The sequence below is a fragment of the Gossypium arboreum genome, chromosome 8, assembly GCF_025698485.1.
Source record: "Gossypium arboreum isolate Shixiya-1 chromosome 8, ASM2569848v2, whole genome shotgun sequence".
Classification (NCBI taxonomy): domain Eukaryota; kingdom Viridiplantae; phylum Streptophyta; class Magnoliopsida; order Malvales; family Malvaceae; genus Gossypium; species Gossypium arboreum.
In genome coordinates, this window is record NC_069077.1 from 8,058,499 (window position 1) to 8,070,114 (window position 11,616).

At 29.8% G+C, this 11,616-nt stretch overlaps 2 protein-coding genes across 2 annotated transcripts; one reads left to right on the plus strand and one right to left on the minus strand.

Annotated features, from left to right (window-relative positions):
- The first annotated feature begins 607 nt into the window (after positions 1-607).
- Positions 608-4,301, plus strand: LOC108468996 (NAC domain-containing protein 21/22-like). The gene is made up of 3 exons (XM_017769869.2): positions 608-915; positions 2,665-2,930; positions 3,747-4,301. The coding sequence occupies exons 1-3, from the start codon at positions 747-749 to the stop codon at positions 4,116-4,118; spliced, it is 807 nt and encodes a 268-aa protein (XP_017625358.1). The 5' UTR covers positions 608-746; the 3' UTR covers positions 4,119-4,301.
- Positions 4,302-6,239: 1,938 nt separating this feature from the next.
- Positions 6,240-7,401, minus strand: LOC108469277 (protein G1-like6). Its single transcript, XM_017770174.2, has one exon. It carries the CDS (start codon positions 7,164-7,166, stop codon positions 6,609-6,611), a length of 558 nt encoding a protein of 185 aa, XP_017625663.1. The 5' UTR covers positions 7,167-7,401; the 3' UTR covers positions 6,240-6,608.
- Between the last annotated feature and the right edge of the window lie 4,215 nt (positions 7,402-11,616).

The following is an 11,616-nucleotide window of genomic DNA, read 5'->3' on the forward strand; positions in this document are numbered from 1 at the left end:
TGATAAATTAAGTATATTTTAACTGAGCTCCTTTTTATACACTAATATTTTAGTTTTAAAATTTTATTTTTTAAACCACTTTTCATATATTTGAAACTTCATCCTTGTACTTTTATTTTTAAGAATTTAATTCTTTTATTTTTCAGATTTTAAAATTTTGGAACAATTGTTATATTTAGGTTTACAACGCTATTTTTATTATTATTTCAAAATATCACGCCATAAAATATAAAAATCAAATTTTAAATTTGTGAAAAGTACAAGATCCTATGATAATTTTATCCGAAATATATTATAATGAATTTTATAAATATGTATGTAACAATTCCCAAGATTTTCTTTCTTTCTTTATTATCTTACATTAAAAAAAGTTCATCTAAATATAAAAGAGAGGTAAAAGGGTGTTTTGGAATGATTGTATTGATAAAATAATTTGGATTTTTTAGGTTTCTTGTAACTTTGGTTTTTCATTCACATTTATAACTAACTAATTACACAAGCATGACACCATATATTTGAAAAATAGAATATTGTAAGAAATTCTAACTGATCAAAGCCATTTAATTCTCATCATACAACATGCATACATACAATCATACATATATGACCATATCATATCACACAATACCTTGTGTTTAAGTAAAGCTTTTCTTCTTTCTTTTTTTCTTTTTTTAAAAAAAAATTATTTATTTGCCACCCCATTTATATTTGCCATTGTTAGCTTAAAGAGAGAGAGGAAAAAAAAGATGGGGTTAAGGGATATAGGAGCAACACTGCCACCTGGGTTTAGATTTTATCCAAGTGATGAAGAGCTGGTTTGCCATTATCTCTTCAAAAAGGTTGCTAATGAAGAAATCTTGAAGGGTACTTTGGTTGATATTGATTTGCATACATGTGAGCCATGGCAGCTTCCTGGTACACCATCATCATCATCTCTTCCTCTTCTTCTTCTTCTTCCATGCTTTAGGGTTGCTTTAGAATCTTTTATTTATTTTTTCCATAGCTTTTCTATGGTTCTACTGTCTTACTTCTCACTGAATGGCTTCTTCTGGTTTCGGGCTTTACTTTTTTGGCTGAAATTAAAAGTTATATAATCATGAAACAAAACCACATTAATTATTTGGTTGATATTTAAGCAAACTAGGAAGGTGATATTTTCCTGGCGGAGCGAATGGGCCAGACAGGAGCCACGGTCCTAAAAGGAAAAAAAAAATCATTTAAAATCTTTATAATTTATAAAATTTTAAATTAATAATAATAAAATTATACTTTAACTCTCTAAAAATAATAAAAAATTAATTTAATCTTTTAAAAGTTATAAAAGTATAATCTATTAAAATAATAAAATTATATTTTTATTATCATATAAATATACAATTTAATTCCAAGGAGGGGAAAAATTTTACAGGGTACGCGACTGCTGTTAAGCCATGTTATCTGTTAGAAACAGCACAGCCGATAAATAAACACGTTTCATATCTTTCGAATGCAGTAATATCTTAAACATTTGAGGGGTATATAAGTAATTTAGGAATTATAGAAAATATAACACATCAAAATACAGACTTGATTTCATATCCGTCGGTTCTCATACTTTACAAAAGCTAAGAAATTACTATAAAGTTTTTTCATTGAATTTTTCATATAAAATCAATAGTTTAGTAATTATGCGTAAGGAATTATGTAATAAATTTGCAAAAATAAAAATAAAAAATAAATCAATCGTTCAAGTTCTCATATTTGCCGACAACTGAATTAATTTTTCATCTTTTCATAAAGTATAAAAGGTAAAATTTGACAAATTAAAGTAAAAGAACTATTTTTAAATTTTAATAAAATAAAAGATGAGAATTTAAATTGGACCAAACTTTTATAGTTTCTTTTTGCATAAGTTTCACTTTGTGAAATAGGGCCTTATATCATAATTGTCAAACTTAATTAATGGTTTGGATAAAGGAGATCATAATATTTATTTTGGAGTCATAAGGGATAGAGTTGAAATGCTTTCTTTTCCTACAATATATATCTACTATGCCTATATTGTTTGTTACACACTTTTGTATTAGGATAATATTTAAGATTAACTTTATATATTTAAAAGTTAAAAAATAAAAAAATTAATTTTTTATTTAAAAGTCTCAATTCAATCATTAAAATTGTTAATTTTTTCTGTCAAAATTAATTAACTTGACATGTTAATTATATTACCATCGTATGATCTGTCATATGATTGACTAAAAATAAATATGCTAAATTTATAATTTTTCCTAAAATTACTAACAATTTTAATGAACGAACAATTTTAAGGGAGTTAGTAAGAGCTCTCCGTTGGCATTTGAGGTTTAAGGTTCAAATCCCGACAATGACATCCCCTGCCCTAATTTCTAATGTACCATAATAAATTAAATTTCAAATTTTGTAAGAGTGCAAGGAATAAAAATATATTTTCATGTAAAAATTATTTTTACGAATATAACATTGCTGGACTCAAATTAAATAATAGTAAGTGTTTGCCCATTTTTTTTTATTTCATAATTAATTAGACTTAATCTTTTATCATCAAATGTAGTAATAATTTTACTTAAACATGATGTACTAAGATAATATTCAACAAATTATGTAATTTTGTGTGTATGATGGGACTTTGATTTTTTTTAATGAAAGAGGTGGCAAAGCTAAACGCGAGCGAGTGGTATTTCTTCAGCTTCCGAGATCGGAAGTACGCGACGGGGTTCCGAACGAATCGAGCGACGGCATCTGGTTACTGGAAAGCAACTGGAAAGGATCGGACGGTGATCGACCCAAGAACACAAGAGGTGGTAGGGATGAGGAAGACGTTGGTGTTTCACAAGAACCGAGCTCCAAATGGAATCAAAACAGGTTGGATCATGCATGAGTTTCGTCTAGAAACCCCGCATATGCCTCCTAAGGTTAGTTTTCACTCGTTGCTCTTTTCAATGTTACCGTAAGAGGGTGAACTGCTTCTCTTTGGATCCGTCCCTGTATGCAGTATGTTGATCGAATTCAATTATTTTATTCATTTTTTTTCTTGATATTATGAAAGTTTGATGATCTCTTGAGGTAACAACATAAGCCAGTTGGATTTTGATTGTTTCGGTTTGATATATTATGTATAACCTATTGAGTCTCGTTGTCAATTACAAACCGAAATTATTTCCTTTCAATACTTACAAGTTCATCGTTTTAATATCTTTTTTAGGTGTGTCTACATAGATTCAAACACACATTCTCATATATAAAGGAAAGCACTTTGCAGAATGAATATCAATTAATCCATTAAGAGTGACAAAAAGCTTGAGGGGCTTGCAATTTTGAATTATGCATTTAAGACACAATTTGATGAAAGGCTTAATCGTGACATAAAAAGGCATTAGATCAATTGGATAATCATTCCAAAAAAAAGCACTCCTCTATATAGGAGATTGTGCATTCAAACATAAGAGACACACCTAAAAATAGTAAAACTTTGAAAGTTAGTGCCAAAAGAGAACAATTCCAATTTGTGTCTCATGATGCAACTCAACACAAATTTACAACTCATTTATATATACATATGTATTGGTATTAATGTTGGTTAAGGCAGAAGCCTTGGATCCTTTAACACTTAAATTTGAATCTCCACCATATATAATTGCGATACATGAGTCTCTTGTCCTATTATGTATGTGTGTCATATATTATATTTGAGTTTTGTCTGGTTCTTCATTCGTTGTTCTTTGTGACAGGAAGATTGGGTTTTATGTAGAATTTTTCACAAAAATAAGGGAGACGACATCAACAACAACCCAACCACGATGTTGGAGACATCATCGTCTCGTGCCTTTTCTTTAAGAGACCAAACAAGCATGCATTATGGGCATCAACTCCAACAAATAGCCAACTCTTTGTCTTTCCCACAACCCCATCCAAGCCATGGCCAAAGCTTGTTGAGCTTGCTTCAGCAAAATAACAACAATAATCCCTACACCAATGAAGTAATTAGCTCCAAAGTTGAAGATGAATTCGATTTCTTTTGGGACATCAACACGGTAGAAAACAACTTGGAAGACATAAAATTCGATAATAACGAGGATGATGATAATGTGGGTTTCCTATGAAAACTGATTGTATTGTTGACCTGTGATGTTGGGTATGGTGTTTTGTCTTGGGACGATATACAAATAGAAAGATTGTGTATTTTGGTTTAGGGTTTATTTATTTATTGTATATAATTTTGGGCATTGTAAAAAAATTATATTTATATATATATAAAGCAATTTTTTTACTATTTTTTATTTAAATATATATTTCTTTAAATTTAAAGGTTAAAATGGACTGCACAGTACATATGGATAGTTTTAAGCATTATATCAAAAAGAACAAATATGATAAAAACCTATAATAAGATTGCTCAAATGTATATATATATATATATTTAATTATTGAATTTTTTTTATCATTGAAGTATGAAGATTAAGGGTGGGTTTGGATGGATGGTGCGTTTACCTGTGGATAATGTAAAAACAGTAATGGCGGTGAGATTAGATACTGTAGCGATACTGTATTATGAGACAAAAAGTAAGCTAAACGCACCGTACCACACCTCACTGCCCATCCAAATCCACCTTAATATAGGCCCAAAGTGTTGGGCTATCGAGATAATTTTTTGGAAAAATGTATTTATTTTAAAATTTTTAGATGATGTATGATTACCTATTATATACTACTATATTAAATATAAATTTAAAAAAATCCAAAACATTTTGAATAAATTTGTAATTGCTATCATACAAAATTTTAGTTATAAAAAGTAATAGAATTAAATTGAATATAAAAAAATAATGGAATTTAATTGAACTGATTACATTGAAATAATAACTTAGTCGAAACGAATTAAACAATATGGTTTAAATCAACTTCTGAATTTTCTAAACATATTTTCTCAATCATAGTTTGTCGAGGGATATGGCCTAATACCTTTCAAAAGATTAGTTGAAGATCAAAAGTGCTCGTCTCACTCAAAAACTTTAGTAGAGAACAATGCAATTTGCAGTAAATATTGAGCATAGTAATAAGGCGTATTATACTTTTAATTAACATGTTTTTAGAATGATGTTTTTTTTTTTTTGGATCGAAATTGTTGCTGATAGTAGAGCTAGAGAGTGACCATCGCCAACGAGCTAATCAGGGGCGATTCCAAAGATGGCAAGTAGGGATCTTTTCTTTTAAAAATTAGAAAATTAAAGGTTTTATTGATTAAAAAATACAACAAAATTTATGCTTTAATGTTTGGCAAATTTATATTTTAATATTTGATTCGTTAATATAAAACTTTTAACTTCTTTATAGTTAACAATTAAACTCGATCAACTTATATGCTAGATGTCGAAAAAGCTTTTGGCTAAATTAGCAACTTAAAGAAGTAATGGGGGCTAAAATAAGGTACCACCAAGTTGGAGGAAGAAAAGGTAATAATGACATGCAAAGGGTACCTATTTGTATAATTTAAAACATAGAATCCTATAATAAAAAAAGTACATATATTATATAGTTAATCTATACAATGATTAATGACATCCGTATATTCCTATATTAATATCCAATTATAGCAGTTGATTTCCTAAAGAATTTTCGATAAATCACAAACATGAAAATGAAAAACTTTAAAAATTTTAGGTAGAGGGATATAAACACCTTAACTTGAATTTTAGCATTTGCTAAATCAGTCACTACGGCGATTAAAAAGAGAAGTCAACAAAGTGAATTGGGTTGGTCTCAACCATTAAGGGATTGGAGCAAACTGAACACAGATGGTTTAATGCACTTGATGACAGGTCGGGACTTAGCTGGAGGTTTGTTTTAATATCACTAAGGTAAGTGGATTACATGTTATAGTAGGAATATAGGTGTGTGATCAGCTTTTAATGCAAAACTTTGGGCAATTATGGATAGGTTGGATGAGAGAGGTATTAAGAAGTTATTGGTAGAGAGTGATTACTTGATTGTTGTTAATATGCTTAATGATAATACATTGGAAATTGATGCAAGTTTAGTGTGAATTATTAAAGCATTGTTAACTAGGGAATGGACTGTGAACCTGATGTATATTCCATGCACAGCAAATATAGTTGTTGATTCTATAATAGGATAAGATTTTATTAGCCTGAAAACTCATAAGTTTTCTCCCAAATCTATTGTTGTGAAAGTTCTACAAGAGAATATTGAAATTCATCGGAAGATTATTCATAACTAATTATATTTAACTTCTTAAAAAAATTATCATCAAACCTAATCTCTCCATATTTAAAATTCTTCTCAAAATATTAAAAGTTAAAATGATGAACATAGCAAATGGCAAATATGAACACTAATAAAGTACCTAAAAAAATGGCTTTTTTAAGTACTATTTCAGTCTTCAAACTATTTGCAAGTCAATTACGGATACTAACACTGTTTGCATCAAAAGCAGATTAACCAAGTAATATATAACCCGAGTCAAGATCCGATTAGGATTTGATCCGATCGGACTCGATCTCAATTTACTCATTGTTGTAGATATTCATATACTAAACTGCACACATAAATATAGGGTTTGGCTAATGCATGTTTCAACATGCACCTGGTGGTGGCGGCCGCGGCCTCGGCAATGACAGAGATGGGGTTTGTTGATGAGCTGACGATGGTCGTTTACGTTTTTTCTTCTCGTAGCTAATCCCTCTTGCTTTTGACTGTAAATCACGTACCTCACGAAGATAAAGCCTCACAGCTCGTGTCCCAAATGGGTTCGCCTCGGGTTTTCCTCCATTTTCTTCAAAAGCAGCTCGGAGTCGGCCGATGAGAGCATCGAGGCTACCCCAGGCTTGACGGAACGGGCATGGACAAGGAGCCGGTGGGTTCGGGTAGCCATAGAAAGGACATATCGGAGTGTGGACTTTGGTTTTGCCGAACCGGTCGAGGTATCTGAGGAACTCCAAGACATGAGCTCCACTGCACCAAGAGAGTGCCAGTGGGGGCCTGTGGTTCTTTAGATACTGCATGAATGTGTTCCAGTCACGGCGCTTTTGGTTCTCGTAGCGACTCGCGGTTGAAGACGACGATGATGGTGCATGTGAAGCGACACCGTCTTGGGAAATGGAGCTATTATCCATTTCTTGAATTGAATCCATTGTCGTCTACAATGAAACCTGTTGTTGGATTTTTTTTTTCTTTATTAACTAAAACGGGAAAAGAAGAAAGATTGATAAGAGCACTTCTTTAAGTGATTCAAAGTTATATAGACATAATCAGAAACAGACTGATCGACGAACTGGATTATAAATAGACTGAAATACTGGTTGGGAGAAAATTTTACCATCGATTCAACAAATTTTAAATATACTTTTTATTATTAATCTGTCTGAATTCGCTAAATCTAATTATTCAATCTTACAAATTAATAAGTGTTTAGTGTAATAATAATACACATTGTCTTAAAAAATTTAAATTCAAATTTTAGAGAGAAATATAGTTGATAATTACAATTATAAACTCCAAAATGATTAATTTTCATGTATAATAACACTAACATAAATGATATTTTAGTTATATAAAATATATTATATTTACCCTAACAAAGAAATGAGTTTAATTTAATTTGATCGAGTATTTTAAAATTTTGAATTATTTATAATTATTTGAATTAGTTCAATTTTAATTTTTTATATTAATTTTGGGATTTTGAATTTCATTTTGGCAAGATGACTTTGTTTTATAGCATGGAGACATTATTTGAAAGTTTTCTAAATCCTGTTTGGTGAATTTTTTAAAAGAATAATAATTTTAATTAAAGAAACTAATTACTAACTTTTATAGAGTTTTTTAAAAATATTTTCTACTATTTTAAATATCAAATATTTTTATATAATAAAAGTAACATTAATTATAAATGCAATAAAAATAAATTTTACATAACCATAAGATTAAACATATAAACCAAGGTTGAAATCAATTTTCGACTTTTCAAACTTTTTTTGTGGGGTGAATTATGTAAAGACGACAAATATTGGAACTGTAGTTTTGCCTGCCATTTTGTCAGTGAATAGTATCTTTGTCTAAAATTTAGCTTGTTCGGTAGTAAATCTCTTTGATTTGTAATAGCGTGTGCCATGCACGTGTTCCATTGCCTTGTTCTTGTAAATAACACAAATAAATATTGATTCGTAGGTATATCAATGGGGATTGATTTTTGATAGAATAAAATTTTATGGAGTAATTTGAACTTTAAATTTCTTAAGTTATTTTGTTTTGATTACTTCAAGTTAGGGTGAATTTTAGAGTTGGATTATTTTAATATAATTATTTGAGTTCTTGAGCTTTTTCAGTTAAAGTGATTATAAATTTAGAATATTTTAAAATTTTTTAAGTTATTTCATATTCGAATTCACTCAAGTTTAAATATTTCGGACTTGAATTCATTTGTGTTCAAATAGGACCAGATGAAATTATTGATTTTTTATGAACAAATTTGAACTCATACAAATAAAAACTTTACAAGATATCAATTTTATTTAATTTTAATATATTTTAATATTTTATAGACATAATGATAAATTTAATTTTTAATATTTATATTTTTTTCAATTTGACCATGAATTTTTAAATTTTATTTTAAAAAGAGTCAAATTGAATTTTTAATAGAAATACTAGCTAAAATATTATTCTTTTAATAACGTTAATGTGACAATCCGTGGTAGTCCACATGCACTTAATGCTGACATAGTGCTATTTAACTTATATGTCATGTGAATAAATAATTTAAAATTTATAAAAATTAAAAATTAAAAGGAAATTTATAAAAAATCATAAAAATTCAAAAATAGCATAAAGTACATATGGGTTACCATTTGAGATTTCATGTTTAAAAGTAACACTTCAATCAATATTTCTATTAAAAAATTAACAATTTGGCTCTTTTTAAAGGTGAAGAATCAACTTTAACTCTTTTAAAATATTAAAAGCTAAATTTAATTAAAAAAAGATCAAATTGACGAAGAAAAATATAAACACTAAAGATTAAATTTATCATTATACCTATTTTACAATAATATTCTTAAAATTTTCTTAAAAATATTTATCCAAACAAAATATTGACAAACCATACATTTTATAACACAAACATATTAAATATATTGAAGTCAATCTTCCAAGTACAACCTGGATATCATTAATTTTATCAATAGGACTGTTTGAGAAAGCTTGTACGTTTCTAATTCTAACACATAAATATTGGGTGCCCACATATTTTCTTTTATTGACTTTTCTAATGAAAATACCAAATTGGATCGCATAAAACAAAAGAAAACAAAATTCGTATTTTAATTTTGAAATAATTGATGAGCTTCTTAATAAGTTTTTCAGATGTTATCTATATTTTAAAATATTTTAATTCAATATTTAAAGTATTAATATCGTATCAGGTTTTTAACCATCAACTTAATATTAAATGCTAATTCAAATTTAACTAGATGTCGATGGATTCCTCCTCGACTAGTACCATTAAACTAAACACTTATGAGGCTCGTGATTCAGTATTAGGTTTGGCAACTTTGACAATAGTGGCAAGAGATGGATCTGGCAATTGGGTTCGTAGAATAGGTAGAAATATTGGTAGGTATGGTGTAGAGCAAACGGAGCTTTGGATGATCTATGACAGACTTATTATGACATGGGATGCCCAATGGCGAGATATTTTCGTGGAAACAGATTATGCATTTGCCTTTAAAGAGATCATTAGGGAATTGAGAAAGTGTGTTCAAAGATATTTAATTCTTAGAATTCGGGAATTAATAAGTCATAATTGGAATGTTGCCTTCAAGCAGATCCCAAGAGAGGTCAACTCCGTTGCACACTCGTTGGTTGGTATGATGAAGGAAGTGTCGGTTGGTATACAGATATTTCATAGTATCCCTCTTTGGTCAATCATCTTATAAGGATGGATAGCATGTTTGCGTGTTCGAATCACGCTATTTCTTGTTAGTTTTTTTAATCCTTTTCGTTGAAAAAAATACATGAATTAAATTGAAAATTTGTAAGTGAAACTATTATAGGAGCAATTTGACAGTGTTGTCCTTTAATACATCAAATTTAAATTGTTTATATAACTAGTGCACAATATTTATAATTTGATCTCTGTGTTTCAAAATATGTCTATCCTAAACTAAAACGATAACTCACTAAGTTCAAAAACTAATTTAGAATCTATACCATAGTTTAAGTACATTTGTGCTATTAACCCTATACACATAAAACTTAAGCGTGCATGTAAATGCCATAAGCAGCAGATCATGGTGTTTACTGTTTGAGGTAGCCATAAGAACACCAATGGCCGGCCTAGATCCAGATTTAATGATTTTGGTCTAAAGATGTATCCACCACTTAATAATATGAATTTACATCTAACTTCCACCGTGCCTGTCCTAATCTCAAATTCCTACCACCTCACATGAAAAAAGAATACTTGGTCAAAAGATAATTTGGGAATCAATTCATAAATAAATGTGTCCGTCAAATCTGGTCGAAAAGACAGTATTATCCAACTACCTAATTGCGAGCTGGTAGGAAGGATCAAATCCAGAACTTTGTTAATCAAGATTTCATTGCATCACGGACTCAAATGCAAGCTATTTATATGATTTGAGTTCATGGAATTACCTTGGGTTTATGAACCAGTGGGAAATGTAAAGAGGAAATAAGTTGTGTGGCTTTAAGGAATAACCTTAGGCAGGCTTCGACTTTGTTTTTGGTTTGTGCCATGAATGGCATTCAATGCTTTTGGAACCACCGATTTAAGAATAAAATGCACAGAAAATGGAAACATTTGAGATAAAATATCCTTTAGCAAGTTCCTATAACAGATTATAAGAGTCAGATTCCATTTTGCTTTTTTTACTCAAAAAACAATCAAATTAGTTCTTGAACATTAGATCAAAGTGTAAACCGATCCCTTTTGTCAAAATATTCATCTATTTCTACTATTAAAAATTGACATGGCCGAAAAAATAACCAGAAAGTTACAAAGATAACTTTTGATAGTAGAAATAGATAAAATTTTTAATAGAAAAATTAGTTTGATCTAACTTACAGAGGCTAATTTACCCCTTCTCTTTAATAGAGAGACAAAATACAATTTGACTCCTAATACAAGGACCTTTTACCCACATATCTACACAAACTATTGAACCTATCCGTTATTAGTTAAACTAAATGAAGAAAACAAAATGAAAACCTACATTTAATAAGCCAAGCTTTTAAGGAAACATATGCAGCAGATTAAAGAAAATTATAGTAGTGCTGATACAAGTTTTGGGTTGAGAGTTTGGAGATGGTTCACCTCGGAAGGGCGGAGAGCCAAACGGCCGACTGGTCTTGGAAGTATGGTGAAAAAGGGGGGCTTGTAGCTTCTCCAAAAAGACGAGTTCTCCATGGTGTTTATGAGATCCTAAAAATGGGGATTCTCCCGTGGGAGGTGGAAAAAATTGGAGAGAGTCCTCATCTTCTTGTAGAAGCTACAAGCCCGTCCACTTTTTCACCATACTTCCGAAACCCCTCGGCTTTACAGCTATCTACCCTTCAGGGGTG

What these genes read in the sequence shown, in the direction of transcription:
- LOC108468996 (XM_017769869.2), top strand. Translation starts at nt 747, where the DNA reads ATGGGGTTAAGGGATATAGGAGCAACACTGCCACCTGGGTTTAGATTT. An exon ending in TGAGCCATGGCAGCTTCCTG is followed by an intron (nt 916 to 2,664) that starts GTACACCATCAT and finishes TTTTAATGAAAG; the next exon opens with AGGTGGCAAAGCTAAACGCG. An exon ending in CCCCGCATATGCCTCCTAAG is followed by an intron (nt 2,931 to 3,746) that starts GTTAGTTTTCAC and finishes TCTTTGTGACAG; the next exon opens with GAAGATTGGGTTTTATGTAG.
- LOC108469277 (XM_017770174.2), bottom strand. Translation starts at nt 7,166, where the DNA reads ATGGATTCAATTCAAGAAATGGATAATAGCTCCATTTCCCAAGACGGT.